At 41.4% G+C, this 21,211-nt stretch overlaps 2 protein-coding genes across 2 annotated transcripts in view; both read left to right on the top strand.

The window, feature by feature from the left end:
* Window positions 1–554: 554 nt before the first annotated feature.
* Window positions 555–14,952, top strand: YPEL5 (yippee like 5). The gene is made up of 3 exons (XM_022574152.3): window positions 555–680; window positions 12,401–12,565; window positions 14,008–14,952. The coding sequence occupies exons 2-3, from the start codon at window positions 12,425–12,427 to the stop codon at window positions 14,230–14,232; spliced, it is 366 nt and encodes a 121-aa protein (XP_022429860.1). The 5' UTR covers window positions 555–680; window positions 12,401–12,424; the 3' UTR covers window positions 14,233–14,952.
* A 111-nt stretch (window positions 14,953–15,063) lies between these two features.
* Window positions 15,064–21,211, top strand: part of LBH (LBH regulator of Wnt signaling pathway) — a 90,088-nt gene continuing 83,940 nt past the window's right edge. The window contains exon 1 of the mRNA XM_022574150.3: window positions 15,064–20,655. The gene's annotated coding sequence lies outside the window, so the exon portion shown is untranslated. The remainder of the gene's footprint in view (window positions 20,656–21,211) is intronic.

Below are 21,211 nucleotides of genomic sequence, written 5' to 3'. Positions count from 1 at the left end.
ATTAATTACACGGTGCATTTAAACTATCCAGGCACCTGCTTTGCCTAGAAAAACTGCCTGTTGTTTTCATCACTGGGCCTCAGGAAACTAGGCCCTAGCCACCACCTGGTGACGCTGATAACGCGCAATGTCTCTCAGCTGCAGCAATTAGAAAGGCCGGGCAGTCTCCTTTAAGAAGCTGACTCACGTGGACGCTGTGTTGTGTGCTCTCAGCTGGGAAGGGGGTGGATCTCAGGTCTCTCCACATTGGCTGCGTCTGGAGAGGGGGCAGAGTTAGCCTCTTTGATTGGCTGTCCGAGTCCCGGGCGTTGGGTCAGGGGCGGGGCGAGCTGCAGGGAGATTGCCCGGGGTCTGCGGCTTCTGGGAGGGGCGGGCCGCGACGCAAAGGGGAGCGGGAGTGGGGGAGGGTGAGCCAGAGAAGGGGCGGGGCCCAGCGGAAAGGGCAGGGTGCCGGGGAGAGGGCGGGGTCTAGAAATGATGGGCGTTCTGGGCCAACCGGGAGAGCCGACTGTTCGAGGGGCGGGGCTACGCCGGGTGATTGACGCTGAGGCCCAACCAGGGAGAGGCGGGGCCAAGGCCAGGGCCTGACTAAACCTGGAGACTCCGCTGTCGGAGGGGGGCTTCATTTCAGCTGAGGACCGAAGAGCCGCTGGCGGCCGTGGATCTTACAGCCGCTCGGGGTGAGTGCGGCGGTCGGGGGCTGGATTCGGGGCCCGAGGGGGGCTGAGGTGCCCCTCCGGGCCAGCGGCTTCGAAACACTCGGGATCGGCCCGGGGCGGGAGGCCCAGGCAGGAAGTGCCTTTTCCTCCCCGCGCTCCCTCCGGGGTCCCAGCGCGGACGACCCCCGCCCCTGTGGGCGGGCTCCGGTGCCGGGGCTGCGGGCTGACGAGCTGGCCTGTTTCCTCTTTGTGAGGCCCAGGCGCGGCGGCCGCCGTCAGCCCGCCCCCGCCGCGCAACCGGGGCAACCGGCGCAACCGCAACAGACGCGACATCCATCTCGGCGCCCGCGCCCTCCCGCCCCGGCGCAAGCCTCTAAGTCCCTGCACGTCGCGGCCGGGGCTTCCGGCGCCCCTCTGCGGGCAGTTTGGCCGGCGACCCCGTCGCCTGGGCTGCCCCGCCCCCACGGGCCGCGTCCCCGCCGCAGTGTCGGAGGCGCGCCCCGAACTCCGCGCCGCCGCGGTCTCCGCCGGGGCCTGCGCCCACGGCCCCGAGGTGAAGTCCGAACTCGACTCCGAGATGTGCGGCGTTAATAACGCCACGGCGTGGCCTGTCCTTCAAAGGGGCCACATCCCCTTTCGGTTGGCACTGGCTATGGGCGGGGGTCGGCGTTGGCTTTTGTTTGCTGCCCCCCAAAGGCTGGATGCCCGCCACCCTGCCCTCCTGCACCCCAGGAGATCCCCGGGCCGAGGGAGGGTTACGCTTGACGGAGGGCGTGGCGCAACTGCTGGGCGGCCGTCGGGCGGCCGGGCCCGCGGGGCCGCCCGCTCAGCTGTTTCCGGCCCGTGTTTGTTGTGCCGGAGGAGGCCCGGCCGCGCCGCGCTCGGGCCCCGGCCCCTCCCGATTGGCCCGCGGCGTCACGTGCCCGCAATCAGCTGGGGCCAGCCTGGGCTGCGGGGCGTGGGTGGCTGAGGCGGTGCTCACCGGCGCGGGGTGTCGCGCGGCCGCCTGCTGCCCCACGGCGAACGGCATCCTTGCTTTCCTTGTCGGTGGGGCGTATGCGCGTCCTGGCCACCCCTTTATTCTGCACTCGTAGGTAGGACAATGAGTATTCCGGACAGCGGGAGTTGGAAAATTGGAATACTACAAAGATCTGTTTAATCCCGACACCGATTAATCTCCCCTTGCGCGGAGAGTCTGGAAGGTGTACAGCTCATTTATTTTTAAATTTTTTCTGTTTACAGAGCCCTGTTGGTAATCTGAGGATTTTTATTTCAGATCTCCTTGACAGATGGAAAACCTGAAGTAACCTCAGGCTAACCTTGTGTTTTGGGGAAATTAGACTTGCTGCTGAAGTAACTGGGGGTAATAGGGTATTAGCTAATCTTGCACAGTTGCATATGCAGTGTTGCAGCTGTGTTCCAACAAAAGACGAACCAAAATGCATGAAGTGTGTCCAGGGTACATATTTGTGCCAGATGTGAAGTGTCTTGGTGGAATCTTTCCCTAAAAGTTTATTGCATACTCACACTATGTTAGGTAAGAAGGAAATTGCAAAGAATTTACAATCTTTTCTCTAGAAACGCACAGTTTTTAGTAAAAAGGCATAGGCAAATGAAATTGGGTAACAGTACGCAGTTAAATATTAGTAAGTTATGAAATGACGTTATAGAAGTTCAAAAATGGGGCAGTGAGAAGAGTGAAGCAGCCTAGAGTGGATTGATATTAATTAGACCTAGAAAATGTAGAGGCTTTGGGATGCTATTGGGCAAACAGAGGCCTAGGAGGAAAAAAAGAGGCCCAGAGCCTTTATAGATAGTGAGAAGGTAGAGCTTGTGGAATTTGGCACACAACGTATTTTCCACATATGCCATTATCTTTCTGGCTTTGTACTGGAATACCAGGTAAAATGTCATGCTCCTTGGAAAGAACCAATGTCTGCCTTTATCACATTCTCACCCAGCTCAGTGCCCAATACAGGCTTACTGTTTGGCTTTTTTTTTTTTTCTTTTTTAAGTTTATTTCTGGCAGCCATCTTATCTATAGGAGAGGGTGTTGATGAAATGTGCTTAGGTAAGTTATTTAACTCTATACAGGGACACTAAATTGGATTTTAACATGTAAAATACATGTTGCTGCTTCTAAAATAATCTGGCTGGATCATTGAGGACCTTTCCCTAGACTTAGTTGCCTTTTCTTTTGCTCTATTTAAGTGGTAGGAAAGAAAAAAGGGTTTAGAAAATTAAAAAGGAAGGGAAATAAGGCCAAAATTAAGTCTAAAAATGAGATTAAATTAGCTACTACCCTCCAAAAAAACAGTCCATGAGACATGAGGCTAATCCTAAATATCAAGATGTGAAGATAGTCCTACTAAGTATAATCCTACCCAGATTATCACTTTAGGTTTCATAGTGCCTAAATGGCTATATAAACCAATATCAGTTTCTCTGATAATCCTGTGTAGTAATGTCTTGGTGGTGTAGGAACTGAACCTTAGCTGTGACATGAAACTTGCTACTTGACACCTGAGTCAGGAAACCAGAGAGTTAAATTGTACTCCAGTACATCCAATTAGAGGCTTTTTTGACTCATGGTATTGCATCACAGCAAATGAGAGATCCTGAATTTGTCTTGCCAAAAGCTGTTTTGGGGAGATTACCAACTCAGATTGTTTAGCTGACTCACTGAGTTACACGACTAGTCTTATTTTCTAGAGATGACTGAACAATAAGAATTATAGAAACATAGTGAACTTGGAAAACGTTTAAAAACAGCAAAGGCATTATTTGCAGGCAAGAACAAAAATATAAAAGTTACTGTCAAATGAAGATGTGAGGGCTTCCCTGGTGGCGCGCAGTGGTTGAGAGTCCACCTGCCGATGCAGGGGACACAGGTTCGTGCCCCGGTCCGGGAAGATCCCACATGCTGCGGAGCGGCTGGGCCCGTGAGCCATGGCTGCTGAGCCTGCGCGTCCAGAGCCTGTGCTCCGCAACGGGAGAGGCTGCAACAGTGAGAGGCCCGCTTACTGCAAAAAAAAAAAAAAAATGAAGACCTGATTCCACAACCAGAACATCATTTGAAACAGCAAAGTAAACTGGTCAGGTATTGCAAGAGAACAAGAGGAAAGCATAGCTTTCTTGTGTCACCGAAACCTTGGCTTGGTGAACATTTTGTAAAAAAAAAAAAAAAAAAAAATTGGAAAATTGGTTTTGTGGATCAAACTCAATTTATTATTTTCTCTTGTAGGTTTTCAATAGAACTTCATCACAAATTGGTATGAAATAGTTGATGAGATAACAGTAGAGTTAGATGTTAATTATAGTAATCAGCCCAGCACTGTTAAAAGTCCTTTGAGTTTTGTTCCTTCCCTTTTTAGAGAGGGAAGAGACTGAAAACCAGATATACAAGCTTGCTCCCGCATGTTTCCATTTTAGCCAAACCATTGCAAAACACAGCCTTTCCTGGAAGGGCAGATTCCTTTAACCCTTTCTGCACTAGGCTCCTGCACACTCAGTTCCCTGCAGGAGAGAGTTTTTGTGTCTTGCATTTGCCCACCACCTCCTAGTGCAGTGGAAAAACCCCTCTTACCTGTCCAATGATAGAGTTGGGTGGAGTGTGTGTTTTGTGGTCTGTGGAAATGCCCTGAGGAAATAATTCTTTTACAAAGGAAAAGTCTATCTGTGGATTGGGTGTTTTCCCACCAGAGGGTTCTTAGAGATGCCTCCCTGGTATTTTTAGGGCTGGGAAGTGTGATTCCTCCTCCTGTGAATTCTACTTGCCAGGGTTGAGTCCAAACTGGATTATTAGTTACAGGGAGGGCAAGTGCCTATTTTAAGACCTAGAATTATGATACTGAGAATTGGAGATGCTTCACAAGGTTTCTAACTTTCCTCCTGCATGTAATTTCTGTCACCTGGTCACTTAGCTTTGCAGTGATTAACAGGAAATGAAGCCAGTTAATTATTATTGTTTGTTTCATATCCTTTCTGAGCCTTGCTTTCTTCATCTGTAATTGGAGGGGGAAGTTCAGGTGGAGAATGTTGAAGAAGATAATCTAATTTTGCTAGATTTATCTTTATTTAGCATTTATTGTGTGCCAGGCACTGTTCTCAAAATGTATTATGGCCATTTAATTTTCACAACTGAGAGATGGGTACTGCTGTCACCGTTTTATAGATGAAGAAACTGAGGTGAGGATACCTTACCCAAAGTTTATGCAACTTTTAAGCGGCAGAGCTGAGATTTGAACCCCGAGTTCAAGTGTTTGAGCTACATTGTTTAAATCCTAGGGGTGGAGAGAGAAGGAGGCAGCAGCTGGGTATACTATCTATTTTTATGATCTTTGTATTGTTGATCTTCAACATGCTGAATTTACTACAGAAAGTTAAGGACTTTAGTTAGAAAATCCATGAAGAAAAGGGGAGTGGGATTAAATTGATTTTGTTGGATACTCCTGTTGATCCTTAAACCTGAATGCCAATCAAGTTTCCTTTTTTTCTGAGAAAGACTGTCTGCTTTTTAAATGAAAAGCTCTTCTGCTCTCCAAACAATTTTTTCAGCAAGGGTCAGCACACTTTCTGTCAAGGGCCAGATAGTGAATATTGTGAACTTTGCAGCCCATAAGGTTTAAGTAGCAAATACTCAAATTCTGCCATTGTAGTGAGAGAGCAGCTAAATATAAACAAATGGGTATGGCTCTGTCCCAATAAAACTTTATTTATGGTCACTGAGATTTGAATTTCATGTAATTTTCATGTCACAAAATATTCTTTCAGTGTTTTTTTCCCAACCATTTTAAAGCGTAAAAAGCATTCTTAGTTTTTGGGTCATACGAAAATAGGTGGTGAGCTGAATTTTGTCCGTAGGTCTTCGTTTGCTGACCCCTGCTTTTAAAGAATATATTCAGCAATGAACCAGACTAATGAACAGGATATTTGTTAGTGTGTATGTGTGTGTGGTGTGTATAAATCAGTACCAGTGGTGAACAAGTGGAATTTGAAATTAACACAGTACCATTTACATTAGCACGCCCGCCCCCCGCCCCAAAGAAATACTTAGGTACAAATCTAACAATGTGTATACGATCTATATGAGGAAAAATACAAAACTCTGATGAATGAAATCAACAAGAACCAAATGAATGGAGAGAGATTCCGTGTTCATGGATAGGAAGACTCAATGTTGTCAAGATGTCAGTTCTTCTCAGCTTGTTCTGTAGATTCAATGCAGTCTCAGTCAAAATTCCAACAAGTTACTTTGTGAATATTAACAAATTTTTTCTAAAGTTTCTATAAAGAGGCAAAAGACCCAGAATAGCCAACACAGTATTGAAGGAGGAGAATAAAGTCAGAAGACTGACACTACCCAACTTCAAGACTTAATATATATCTACAGTAATCAAGACAGTATGGTATTGGTGAAAGAGTAGACAAATAGATCAGTGGAATAGAATAGAGAGCCCAGAAATAGGTCCACATAAATGTGGTCAACTGATCTTTAACAGAGGACCAAAGGCAGTACAGTGGAGCAAAGATAATCTTAAATGTGCTGGAACAACTGGACATTCACATGCAAAAAAGTGAATCTAGACACAGACCTTACACCCCCACTCACAAAAATTAACTCAGAAGTGGATCACAGACCTAAATGTAAAATGCAAAACTATAGAACTCTTAGAAGATAATATAGGAGAAAACCTAGATGACCTTGAGCATGGCAATGACTTTTTAAATACAACACCAAAGGCATGACCCATGAAAATAGATAATTGATAAGCTGGACTTCATTAATATGAAAAAGTCGGCTCTGTGGAAGGCAATGTTAAGAGAATGAAAAGACAAGCCACAGACTGAAAGAATTATTTGCAAAAGACATATCTGATAAAGGACTGTTACCCAAAATATACAAAGGACTCTTAAAACTCAACAATAACAAAACAACCCAATTAAAAACTGGGCCAAGGGCTTCCCTGGTGGCACAGTGGTTGAGAGTCCGCCTGCCAATGCAGGGGACACGGGTTTGTGCCCCGGTCCAGGAAGATCCCACATGCCGCAGAGCGGCTGGTCCCATGAGCCATGGTCGCTGAGCCTGCGTGTCCGGAGCCTGTGCTCTGCAATGGGAGAGGCCACAACAGTGAGAGGCCCACGTACAGCAAAAAAAAAAAAAAAAAACTGGGCCAAGGACCTTAACAGATGCTTCACCAAAGAACATACACAGATGGCAAATAGCACATGAAAAGATGCTCCACATCATATGTCATCAGGGAAATGTAAGTTAAAACAGTGGGATGCCACTACACACCTATTAGAATGGCCAAAATCCAGAATACTGACACCACAAAATGCTGGTGAGGTTGTAGAACTCATTCATTCCTAGTGGGAATGCAAAATGGTACAGCCACTTTGGAAGACAGTGTGGTGGTTTCTTAAAAAGCTAAACATACCATATAATCCAGCAGTGACACTCTTCGGCGTTTACCCAATGGAAAACTTATGTCCACACAAAAACCTGCATGGGGATATATATAGCAGCTTTAGTCATAATTGTCAAAACTTTGAAGCAACCATAGTGTCCTTCAGTAGGTGAATGGATAAATACACTGGTACATCCAGACAGTTGAATAGTATTCAACACTGAAAAGAAATGAGCCATCAAGCCATGGAAAGACTTGGAGGAACCTTAAATACATATTAGTAAGAAAAAGAAGCCAATCTGAAAAGACTATATACTGTATGATTCCAACTGTATGACATTCTGGAAAAGGAAGAACTATGGAGAGAGTAAGAAGATCAGGGGTTGGTGGTAGAGGGAGGGATGAATAGAGCCCAGAGAATTTTTAAAGCAGTGATAACATAATGATGGATATATGTCATTATACATTTGTTTAAACCCATAAGATGTACAACACTAAGAGTGATCCCTAAAAAACTATGGACTTTGGGTGGTTATGATGTGTCATTATAGCTTCATTAGTTGTCACAATGTACCACTCTGGTGAAGGATGTTGATAATGAGAGAGGGTATGCATTTGTTGGGGCAGAGAGCATGTGGAAAATCTCTGCCTTATTTTGCTGCTGTGGACCTAAAACTGCTCTAAAAAACTAAATCTCAAAAAACCTTTTTTTAGAAAATTGTTTTATTGACCTGGAAATTATATAGTCCATAATGTCTTAATTTTTAAAATAATACATTCCTGGAGACTGTCTTTCATGGATTTCTGAAAGAGAAAAACCATTTTTTCTCTTAGATTCTATAAATCTTATAAATTAAAAAAAAATCTGTAAAAAGGTAAAGGTCTTAATGTATTGCTTCACTGGAGTCTCCTATTAAAATAGAAATTGAAAATTCTAGGTAGCTAAATGCTATTTATTGAAGAGGGAGGAAATTGAAATCAATTACTAAAATATCAACATATGTGTGAATTTCACTTATATTTTCAACCTGACACCTTACTGTTTCCAGTAATTTCAAATGAACTGATGTTAGGCTTCCAGTTAAACACTCAAATTTGATAATTTTCTTACTTCCACCTTTTAAGGGTTTTAATAACCTACAGCAAAGAAAATCTAGTACCCAAGAGACCTTATTTATTAAATTATTTGGGGAATGGCACTTATAAAAATTAAGATTATTTGATTCTTTTTTGCTTGAAATGCTAAAAAGGAAGAGAGTGTCTTAAAGCTTTAATTAATGATGAGTTTGGTGCTAATTTTGGTTATAAACTTGAACTTCAACACTGATACCATAACACATTTTATTACTTAGGGACACAGTAAGTGCCCCCAGAATCAATACAGAGAACATTAGTCATCTGTGAAAACAATTCATTCTTAAGATATTTTACAGATATGTGACTGAAGATATTTGGTACTCTTCTAAATCCAAGCAAGTTGATTAGCATACCTGGGAAATAATTTAGATGTAAAAACAGAAGGTAGATCATTGGTTGCCTGTGGCTGGAGACTGACTGAAGAAGGGTTTGTGGGGATTTGGGGGAGGTGATGGAAATATTCTAAAGCTAAAGGGTTTGTGGTGATGGTAGCACAACTTTGTAAATTTACTAAAAGTCATTCATTTGTACACTTACAATGGCCAAATTTTATGTTATGTAAATTACTCCTTTAATAAAATTGTTTTTAAAGAATCAGCTATATTCTATCCTGTCAGATAAAAAATTTCAAAGTTTGTAGAGGAGTGGTCTGTATAAGCTCTTAGAAAGGGGTGGCTGAACTCCATGTCTTTTGTAAGTAAGGCTGAAGTACCTTTTGTAGCACTATCTAATTTAGCATAAACGTAGTGGCACCTGTGAATGTATATTGCATTTACTAATGCACACTCCCTGACCACAAGAGGCTTATCTAGAAGTGATGAGAATTTGAACTAAGTCATTGATGAGGGAGGGGGAGGAAAGACCTCGAAAAGTGATTGCGGAGGTATTGTCAATTTTGCAGTTTCTTAAAGAAGTTGCCAGGGTTTCTAGTTTAGGAGAGTGATTGGAGTTGCCATCAACAGAGTTAGGGAATATAGCAGGTTCAGCATGGAGACAGGAGGGGTGCATGATAAATCTGAGGGAGAAGGACTGAATCTGGCTGTCTCTTCTGGTCATTAGAGAGTAAGTGGGGTGAAAAGAACTGGAGCAGAATTTAGTTCACATCCCAGTTTGGGTGGTTTCATAAAGTCACAGGCTTTATTTCTTCCTCTACAAAATTAGGGTAATATCTACTTTAGAAATTGTCAAGATTAAATGTGATATGTAAAGTACCAAATGCAGTGTCCCATATTATTAAGTCTAAGGCAGAGTTCAATATATTGTCCAGGTCCAGAGAAGCCTGATTCAGGTGTTATGTTTTAGATTTTTAATGACCTTCCCCCTTCTGTAATGAAGTGGCAGTCTGCTTGACGTCAGTCCTCCCGAATGTGCACAGGGGAAGTGAGCACTAGGTTGCACTCCTAGCCCAGCGAAGCTAAAGCCTAACACCTGGGACCCAATGGCCTGCGGAGGTTTTTCTATGTCCCAGAGACCTTCAACAGCAAGTGGTGTTTTGCTTGCTTCTGCTGGATTCCATGGCATTCAGGCTTCTCTCTTTTGGCAAATTAGAACTACATTTTACAGTTTTATATACATATATAGAACTCTCCAAATGGCAACTGCAACTGGGAATAGTGATTCTGTACAGATATTTTTAGTCTTGGTAATGAATCATGTAACTGAATCCAGTAAAAAATAGTTGGGTAAAAGTTAAAAATAGTCTGAATTTGAAGCAGGGAAGAGAAAGCATGTTAAATCTATTTACCCCATTTAGAAATAGTTTGCCTGTATCCAGTAGCAAGCAGATGGCCACAGCTATGTTGTAATACTGAACCAAAGATAGAGATGTAGGTAGAAGGTATCGGGAGAGTTCATTTTGAAGTTCTGAACATTTTCCTCAATAGTATTGTATCTGTCACAGTCAATTCAAAAAGATCTAGTTATTCTTGCATTATGGTTGAAATAACTTACAAGATGAATATTGTATTTAAAAGTTTGAAGGAAAATTGGCTTGAAAGTAACAGTTCCCAGAAGCCCAAGCTGGAGGCTAAATTACTGCACAAATACTAATTTTCAGAGAAATATAGATTCTGAGGACTATGTCTTCAGAGGTGAGACTATAAAACCCTGCTGTTGATTCCTTTCTCTAAATGACCAGTATTAAGAAAGATGACCAAAATCAACTACTCACAGGGTCGTTGAATGCTTAATTTATATCAAGAGTCATAAACTCAAATGTCTTAACAGGTGAAGTAATTTTGTGGCACAGAATGGGCACAAAGCAAATGAAATGGCCTAGCTGGGGGAGTCGCAGCCACCACTCAGCTCTAGCCAGTTGTTGCCCTGTGAGAATATATGCCCTGTGTTGCCAGCTCTCCCCATTGTTTTTTGTTTTTTTTAAAGGCCCAATACAGGCTCTTAATGAAATCTCTCAAATTTTAAGTGATTCTCAGCGGTTTTTTATTAAAAGTAAAAAACTGTGCGCCAGATTAAACATGTCCACTAATGTTTTGTGAGGGAAGGGTTGTTTTGTTCACTGCTGTATCCCTCTGCCACCAAATGAATTCAGCCAGCAGGCCTCAGATTTGCAGCCTTTGACCTTTGCATAACAAATAATGTGTTCTTAGGCATCTGGGAAAAGTAATGCTATCCTAGAGACTGAAACAATAGGCAGCAAGTCTTACCTTCTGTTGTCGTTTTGCAGAAATACAATCAGAAAGCTAAATGTCATTTCATAAGTCTTGTGTTTTTACCCAGGGTTTACTCATTGACACTTTTGTTAGTGCACTGGCTTTCCTTTTACAAGCTATACATTGTAATTATAGTCACTGTTTGTTTTTCATTCTTTATTAAACTTCCGTATCATAATGTGTAATGGGAGTCATAATTATCTTTGTGATAATGACATTTCTGATGACATTAGAACTGCCTAATGGCTGAGGAAGTTGACAGATGTTAGAAGGAATGGAATTTCCCCAAGTTTAAGATGACGGTGGATTACACATGGCTTCTAGATTTTTCTTTTGCATAGTGGTAGCTGTGTTAGCTCTGCGTGCCATTTTAAAGACATATAATGTTAAATATTTAAAACGTAGGAGCTGATCACTACACGCAGGGATAAATGCTTTTTAAAATGAAAAGCTATAGTGTATTCTTGACTATGTCTAGATCTTAAAAATACTGTTTTAGGGGATTAATTGCAGTGAATTTAAGGAGTTGCATATATTAACTCTCCTAAGTTTTAAAATATTGGAGTGTGATTATCCTTGTTTCAGAAGTTGGATTCAGAGATTTTTTGCAATGTTTCAGAACTTCTGTGATTTGTTGAATTGGAAGGATTTCTTAAAAATAGTAAGCTATATAACGACGGCTCATCTTTCCCTTCTTCTCTGTTCTTGTTTTCCTAGCCTTATGCCAGCCTAGACCATCTTGTGTGTCCTCTTCTTGTGTTAGAGTAATGGAAAAATTTTGGCTTTGACTTGGGTGAGCCGTATTCCCGTCACGATTTTCTGTACTTGAAAGCTGTGTAACCTTTGACCAGTTAGTAACCTTGGGTAATCTTTGAAATGGGGGTGATAACTTCACAGAGTTGTCGTGATGATTTTGAAATAAGTAAAGCATCCTAGTACAGTGCTCCACAGACTCAAACTTAACTACTGTTAGTGCCATCACCCCTTCGTGGTTGTTGACGCACCTGATGACCAGAGAGCCAGGCCCCCCATGCTCTCGAACCAGACTACCCTCTTCTTGTTTTCTGATCGCCCCTTTTTCTACTCTTATCTGATCATCCCACTCTCGTCCCACAAGTCTTTTCTCAAATTACACATACTCAGAATGTATACTTAACCCTGTGCTAAACCTCTTTTCTCACCTCTCTGCTTGTGCTTCTCATCATTCAGTTTGATATTCCACTGTCTTCCTGTTTTTTTCATACCGATCAAAAGAGAAGTGATACCATTCTTTGGCCTTCCTAAGCATGTTTACTTCCTTGACTTACTGCTTCTAAAATGTTCTTAGTTTGGGTATGCCTATTTGTTTCCTCAGTGTGTGAACTTTGGATCCTTTTGTTCAGAGTCAGCTATTTCACGTATTAAGTACTATAAAGAGATCACATATGTGTATATAAATGGTTCTCTATGACACCACCAAGTAGGTACTAACAAATTTTTTCAAAAAATCATAATGTGTTTCTTGTCCTTTTCCATTTGCTCCTAGGTTTTTAGAACTTCAGCTATAAAAATGGGCAGGATTTTCCTTGATCATATTGGTGGTACCCGTCTGTTTTCCTGTGCAAACTGCGATACGATCCTGACCAACCGCTCAGAACTCATCTCCACTCGATTCACAGGCGCCACTGGCAGAGCATTTCTTTTTAACAAGGTTGGTGGGGAAAACCAGTTTCATTTCCTAAGTGGGTTCAGTGGATATATTTGATAGCAGCACCAGAATACCCCTCAGAGCATGGAGATGCCAGGAAGAGTCAGAATGAGAGCTGTGCTCTATAGAACTGATTGTTGAGAGTGTAAAGATTGTATTATAATAAGAAGGATGGTCTCCGTTGCTTCAGAAGACACTCAGTGTAAGAATTTGGTAGTTACTTCACAGACTATTGAAGGGGCCAAGACACCCCCATATCACGGATTTATCCTTATAGGGAGGTAGCTGCATTAAGCTGTCATAGTTTGACATTGCAAGTGAATAAGGATCATCTAACCAACTTCCCTTGCTTTAACTTATGCCTACCAGTCATCCTTCTGATTATGATTTGGCTAAGAGGTTTGCTAACAGGAAGAGCGCTTCCTGACTTACACATTAGTGTATAGTCTGCCTCCTTCTCTAACTTCTGGCTGGCTTTGAAATTGGTTGATGTGATTCTGCCTCCTGGAATCTAATGTGTACCAGCAAACTTGAATTTCCAAATACTTTACGCTAAGGAACAGAACTAGTCCAAGGTCCTGTTCTTAGAAGTTCAACTTAAACCTCTCCAGTGGACACTCCCCTGTTCCACTTAGAAACAAGTGTTTTCTCTCAAAGAATTGATAGCGTATATACCCCTTGCTCTTTATTTCGGTATAGAGCAGGGGTTGGCACACCATGGCAGGCCAGCTGCCTGTTTTTGTAAGTAAAGTTTAATGAAGCACAACCATATTTATTCTTCTATGTATTATCTATGGTTGCTTTTGTGCTACAACAGCAGAGCTAAATAGCTATAGCGAAGACCATATAGCCCTCAAAGCCAAAAATATTTACTATCTGGTTCTTTACAGAAAAGTAAAGTGTAGAAGATTATTGGGTGTTAAGAATCATTGGAAATTCTTCACAGATTCTCTGAACCCACTTGAAAACTATGTATTGCAATCTACCCCAGTCTCTTTATAGATAAAATGTAATTTCAGAAACAAATCTGCCAAATTTCTTTTTATGGGGTACCTGTTGCGTACTAGGTTCTTTTGCATTGGTAACCATAGTTGTACTCATCATTGAGTGGTGAATTATAACAGTTGGACCCAGACCTACGTTTTATGACTCCAAGTTAAGGACTCTTCACTATAACACAGACGTGTAACTAACGTGTATAATAGTGTGACTAAGACTAATACAATAATGCATGATTACATTAGATGTCCAGTTGAGTACAGATGCTTACCTGTCCCAGCAGTTTGTAAAAATAGCTCTTGGGAAGTGTATTGCAGGTTTGACTAAAGTAACAACTGCTATTCGTTTTTCTGAAGTTGCTGTTCTTGTACCAACAAAAATATTGTGTACCATTTTTGGCAGATAACTTACATGGCTTTGCAATTTTGTTTTCACATGTTTCTTAGGTAGTTAACCTGCAGTACAGTGAAGTTCAAGACCGGGTCATGCTCACTGGCCGCCACATGGTTCGAGATGTGAGCTGCAAAAACTGCAATAGCAAACTGGGATGGATCTATGAGTTTGCCACTGAAGACAGCCAGCGTTATAAGGAAGGCCGTGTGATCCTAGAACGTGCGCTAGTTCGAGAAAGTGAGGGCTTTGAGGAGCATGTACCATCTGATAACTCTTGAAGAAAAAGAGATAAATCCATCTTTTTCCCAGGTCTTCTTCACTGAAAACAAAAATCTACTTACATACACTGTCACCTTAGCATCAGAGTCGGATTCATGAACTGTGGAACAAGAGGTTGTGAGAATCTATGATGGAACCTTTCTTTCCTTCTTTCTTTTTTTTTTTTTTTTTAATTTTCTATTTTCCATCCAACAGCAGTGTGTAGAGAGAATATTATGCGGATGCCGTTAATTTTTTTTCCCCTATGTTTACATCTTGAGGCAGAATAGTCTGTCTGCAGCTACATGGTGGGCTATGTGAGGAAAAATATCTAGACCATTAGAGTGAAAAAGTGTTTTATGTAAATTTTGAAAGGAAAATGTGTCAAGAGCATGGTTCTTAAATTTATTTGGGCTTCATTTTAAAACTTTTTTTAAAACCCAGTTATTTCACTTGATTTGCTAGCTTCAGAGAAGAGATCCGAATTTGTGACCAGCGCTAAAGGTTCAGTGTTAGTATGGCTTGTGCTGGCCATTGTGCCATATTCTTGTTGGAGATGAACCGTAGCATCAGAGCCCATTCTTCCTTGTCAGTCTTGACCCAAAGATGTCACCATTCCTAGTTACTTGTCACCACATAATTGGTGTTGATTGGAAACTTTTCCTGATATGGGGCAGAACTGCTTGGTTGTCTTTTCCATGTAACTTAAGCATAGTAATATAAATAAAGTAATAGTTGGATGTTTTTGGTCCTGTGTTGCTTTTAAAATCACCTTTTAAAAGAGCAGAGTATTTGATAAGTAATTTTCATAGTAGTGTTTCTTTTCATCTCTTAAGCTAAATTGTGTATAAGATTCTACTTTGTTTAAATTAAAGCATACTGTTTAAATCCACAGTATTGCATTTAGAAAACAGTTGAACAGAAATGTCAGTGTGCATTCATGCAGAAAGCATTTCATCTGCATCTGTTTTAAAAGGAGGGAAGTGAAGCAGCCTATCTAAAACTACTGCTTTGCAAAGTGTTTCAACCTATCCTCCTCAGTTTTGCATTGATTTTGACAAGTCTGTGGAGCCTGATAGTTACATCAAAGGACTAGATCTTCTAGCATTATTTTCTCAGATCTTCCCTCAGAAGTTTAGCTGTTGAAATAGAAATTCTACTTGGCCCCTTCAAATAGAAAGGGATCAAATTTGACTCGGGGTTATTTTAGCCCAAAATTTACAACATTATGAAGTATTAAAATGTAAATGTTTCTCTATCCAAACTATTTCTAGATATTCGAGTGTTTCTGGTGGAATAAATGGCATTAAAATTGGCTAAATACTTAAATGAATGAATGGATGTTTGCTCAATTTCTAGGTCTTTGTCTAGAGATGAAATTTGCCTCAAATTAATTAGCAAAATCTTTCTGGTATTGATACTAGGTGTGATTTCTGAGTCCAGTTAGGATTAAGTTTCTCTTATTTGCCTTTGGGCTCTTGGTTAGAGGCATAGGCCTCTGATTTGGTAGGTGTATAATATTGCATTTGAGATATGTGGACACAGATTCTTCTCTTTCCTTCACCATGGACTAAATCTTCATGCATTAAGACACAACACTGATTCCCATTCATTTCCATACCAGCCTTTGATTATATGCAGATTCCTAGTAGCATGCCTTACCTATAGCACTATGTGCATTTGCTGTCACAATAAAGTATATTTTGTCTTGCATTGGTGCAAAACTGCTACTTATTTTCCACTATCCTTGTCTAGTAATCATCTTAGTTTTTATCTATGAACACATACATCTTACCTTTGAGTAGCTATAGCTTTTTCAGTTGGCAGTGATAAAGTGACATTCTGGTTTAGGTAACTCTACCTAATTTCCTCATGGAGATACTGAATTTACAAATATTAACTTCTCTGAGATGACTTTTGCCTCAGACACTGACACCTATAATTCAGTATATATGAACAAATAAAATGTCATAGCACTAGGTTAACTTTTAGGTGGCTGCACCAAGTACCATAGCAGCAAGTTCCTCTACACCCTTCCTTTTAAAAACTTCCATTTGCAAAAAAAAAAAACAAATAGCAATATGGAGGATCCAGTCAGATCGGATTGTTTACAGAAAAGCAAACACACTGTGCACTTGAGATGGGAAACCACTAGTGGGAATGATTTTGCTGTGGGAAGGAAAAGTTAACCAAATACAGGTGAATATACTGTATAATGAGTGGCTTACTGAAATGTGTACAGAGACTGTCCTAAAGTGAATATTCTGAGTTAAATATCTGTTAGTAATTATGTAATGATTTAAGTTGCAATTGTGAGTGGCTGCTTTGGGATTGGAGGAGAAAAATAGCAATACCATAACTGTTTTCTATTTTCAGTTTTCAATATCTATTCATAAAAGTCATATATGGGGTGTTTAAATGTAGAGTCTGGGCCCTAGCCCAGGCCTAAATCAGTCCACAGGTAATTTTTTTTTTTTTGCGGTACGCGGGCCTCTCACTGTTGTGGCCTCTCCCGTTGTGGAGTACAGGCTCCGGACGCGCAGGCTCAGCAACCATGGCTCACGGGCCTAGCCGCTCCGAGGCATGTGGGATCTTCCTGGACCGGGGCTTGAACCCGTGTGCCCTGCATCGGCAGGCGGACCCTCAACCGCTGCGCCACCAGGGAAGCCCCACAGGTAATTTTTGATCAGGCAGGATTTGGAAACTACCAACTGTACGATATTCAGAGACAGGTTTATGGGTTTCATTTTTACAACAGTTAAAAATACCTCACAGTTCAAACAGATCCACTAATTAATTGCATGTCTCTTTTTAACACTAGTTTCCCACCAGGAGCCATATAAAACCAAAACTTAATCTAGGAAAGGTGTGAATTGGGAATAGAGCAAGATTAAACTGAAAAACTCCTTTTAAGGTAGCACATTGCAATGATAAGAAGATATCTGTTATAGAAATAAAGCACAACTAAGAGGAGAAATTAGCATGGATACTTATCCTAAATTGGATATGAATTGTATGGCTTCTTTATTTTAAAATATTGGTACTTCCCAAATTGAAACTTTTCTACATTAAGGCAAAAAAATATACATTTCAAAGCACCATTAAGGGTTTTGTGATCCTGGGCATTGCTTTACTTATTTATTATTTATTTTAATTAATTTATTTATTTTTGGCTGCGTTGCGTCTTCGTTGCTGCACGTGGGCTTTCTCTAGTTGCGAGGAGCGGGGGCTGCTCTTCATCGTGGTGCACGGGCTTCTCATTGCGGTGGCTTCTGTTGTGGAGCACGGGCTCTAGGCATGCAGGCTTCAGTAGTTCTGGCACACGGGTTCAGTAGTTGTGGCTCGCAGGCTCTAGAGCGCAGGCTCAGTAGTTGTGGCGCACGGGCTTAGTTGCTCTGCGGCGTGTGGGATCTTCCTGGACCAGGGCTCGAACCCGTGTCCCCAGCATTGGCAGACGGATTCTTAACCACTGCGCCACCAGGGAAGGCCCATATTTATGTTCTTTAAAATCATCTGCAATTTGACCATTTTGGGAGGCTTGTTAACAGTGAATTATGTCTCCATTCCCTCCCACTATACTGGATTGGTCCCTGAGGTGGAGCCAAGAAATCAGATTTTTTACAAAACTGCAAAGATAACCTATCGCTAAGATGTGAGAATCACTATTCAAAGGGTTGTTCAAACAAAATAATGTATAGTTTTGGTGTGTTACCACCTGGTAAACGCAGGTGTTTATCACAGGAGGCCCACAGGCTTAGAAGTATGACTAAGAAAAAGCAGATTAATTTCCACCTGCTTTTTAAAAACAGTGGCTCTTTTAAACAGTTAAGTACAATAGTCAGATAAACTGATGTTTAAAGAGAGGAGAAGTTTCGGGAAGAGTTTCTAGAAAGATCACTAGACTTTATAAAGACCTGTCTTCAATGCTGTGATTTATCAGCTGTGTGACTGGGAAGTATGTGACTTAACCTCTGAACCTTAGTTTTCTCAAGTATGAATTATGAAAACAAGCCCTATCTTGAATGATTCTGGTTAGAATATAGTGAAATATATGGCCTAAAAACCTGTTAAGTATCATGCAAATGTTGGAAATAACTACTGTTTTTTTTCAATAATCCTGAACAACACTTCACAACTTAATTTTGCTCTAAATTAAAGAATGACCAGAATGCTTTCAAAGTTTTATAAATCCTTCCTGTTCTTGATATGTACTGCTAAATCTTTAAGGGAATTAGGGCATGAAATCTGCTGTTTATCAAATGTTACTGTCTTGACCTTTGACCACGAGGAAGCTTTCATCATGTGCTACAGTAGACATTTTACTTTGCTTTCAGAAATTGTCAGAGCTTCTATTTTTGTCCTAACATGGAGCAGAAGGAAGGGAAGGTTAAAAGTTCATTAAATACAACCTCAGTGATAAAGAAAAAAGCATACAAGTTTTCTCCCCAGTCAGACAAATTTACTTTTTGAAAGGAATCCTGCAAGAATTTCCACTAAAATTCCACTAGTTACTTTTCACATCCAATTTTCTTTCTCCCGTGTTTGCCTCAGCCTATTTCACACTACTGCTATAATAGTGTTAGTTCAATTTTTAAAGAACCCTAAAATTATGAGAAACCATTTATATACCAGATCATCTCATTTTAATCCTACTCTGGTAATTTGCCCTAAAGATGAACAAGTCATCTCTCAGCCCTGGATTTCTAGTAAAGTACATAGACAGATTTTGTGTAATAATTTTAAAAACTTGTGTCCAGAGCAAAGCCCAGCTTTGAAAAAAGGTATTGACCAGAGGTTTTCAGGGATTGGTGCAGTTTGAGAAACTTCACTGGTGTGCCCCTGAGTCAGGACGTTGGCTTCAGTTGTCCCCCAGAATTTCATTCCTCTTCCACTAACTGTTGGGGTGCCATGGAGTAAGCTGTCAGCATCTGGCACACTACCTTCTCAGCTGACCCGCTCTCTAACTGTAGCCCTCCCAGAAAATACTGGGCAAAGTGGAGGCAATACCACGAAAGCGTGAAATCCGTGAGTATTCTCTGTCCCTAGCTAAGCCACCTCCCTTCCTCCAGCCTCTAAGCCAACTGGAAGGTGCTCATAGACATTTCTGAAACCTGCCAGTATGCCAAAAGGAGTCAGAAGTATTTCCACCCCTTTCCTAAGAAAGTCTTAGGTCCTGTTTCAGAGTAGCCTCCTTAGAAATTGAGTTTCAAAGATGGGGGGCAGCGGGGTCTTTTTAAGGACTTGAGTAATAAGGAGTAAAAGAGTCGAGTGGTCCCACTGAAGAAAAAATGTTTGTTAATATAAAATTAGCTGAAACCCATGCTACCAGAAAAGCACCAGTAGGTGGCAGGAGTATGCAGGATATTCAGTTCTTAAGTGCCAGTCTGGCCTGCCTTGGAAAAGAGTTAATATCTGGGGCAGTCTGTTACTGTTGTTAATGGTCAGCTAACCTGAAGCGAGAGGAGATTTCACCCCACTGGAGTAGAATTGCGGGGGGTCAGATGAAATCATCCGTGAGAAAATGCCCTAGAAACTATGAATTACTATACAAGTAATAGTACTATTTCCAGATTTTTATGGTAAGTGATTTTTTTCCGCCATGTTTGTTTTAGTATCTAAAGTTTTAGCTTGCACAACTTCAAAAATTTTTTTCAACAACTATTTTATGATATTGTCTTTTGACAATGACAGCCTGAGGTCACAGGAACATCACGGTGTGACTTCGAAGTTAGTTAACCTCTTGAAGCCTCATTTCCTGAACTTTTAAAAAATATGGAAACTAATTTCTAGAGAACATGTGTGAAAACTATAAGCCATATAGTATTCTAAAAATAAAACATTTCTATAAATTGAGTGAGGTTCAATGAGTTATTTAATTAGCTTAGGCTCCAGTTGCTAGAAAGTATTTGCTCATTCATTTATCCGTATTCAGCAATATTTGAGTGCCTATTACGTGTGTCAGCCAATATGCTAGTCATTAGTCAGCAACACCTGGCACCTACTTCCCAGCAGCCTTACGAAGGATGTTTGCAAAGCCCAGTACAAATCCTCAAAGCCACTGTATCAATACTGACTGTATTCCTGCTACAGGAAATGAAGACATTCAACATAGGGGTACACAAGCTCATAAAGCAGAATAAAAGGCCTTTGTTCTTCCAGCAGTTAAGTTCTAAGTTTGAAAAGAGGAAACCTACCAGTTTAAATGGAAATAACAGAAATCATCTTTCCATGTGCAATGGACTCTGAAATTGGATTAACCTTACATTCTAAAATGAGCTTCCTCTGTCTCCCTTCCAGAAGCAAATGTAAATCAGCATTTTCAGGGCACATGGAGAAAAGAAGGAACACCAGCTCACCTCCAACAGACATGCCAAGTAGAGGACTTCCGTAACAGTGAAAGGCAGGGGCCAAGGCTCAGAGCCTTTGCACAAGAAACGGCCCAGGTAAAGTGTTCTTTAAGTTGGATTGGGGGAGAAGAAAGGCGAAGGTGAAAGAATTGGAAACTTGTAGATTTAGGCATTGTCGGATTAGTGATCTCAAACTCAGATGCCTTTGGATGCCAGACAGTTCATTAAAATAAGGAAAGTGGGCCTGGTGTAAGACTACTGAAAGGGGTGGTTATAGAGTGAAGAGGGGGAGCATATACCAATTAAAGACAGACGCTTGGTTTAAGTCAGATAAACAAAACAGCTTATTCTTTACACCTTAGGGGCTCCTGCTTACATCCCTCACCTAGTCCAACCTCTCATTTTAAACATTTGGAAACTAAGACCAGGAGAGGTGAAGTGACTAAGGCACGTTCTCTGTAAGTAGCAGAGAGAAGACTGTTTTAGGTGAGGCATTTCAACACAACAGAGAGCACCACAGAGTATGCTAGAGGTCGGATGCGTTATTCATATTTCAGAGGAGACTTTGGAGGCAGACTGCCTAAGAGCATGGACTCCGTGGCCAGAGGGCCTGTGCCTGAATCTCAGCCGTAACGCTTAAGAACTGTGTGCC

The sequence above is a fragment of the Delphinapterus leucas genome, chromosome 13, assembly GCF_059928025.1.
Source record: "Delphinapterus leucas isolate spDelLeu-1000000601 "Yukka" chromosome 13, BTC_Dleu_Yukka2, whole genome shotgun sequence".
In the NCBI taxonomy this organism is placed as follows: Eukaryota; Metazoa; Chordata; class Mammalia; order Artiodactyla; family Monodontidae; genus Delphinapterus; species Delphinapterus leucas.
Note: the sequence above shows the minus strand (reverse complement) of the source record. Positions and strands in the feature narration are given on the sequence as shown.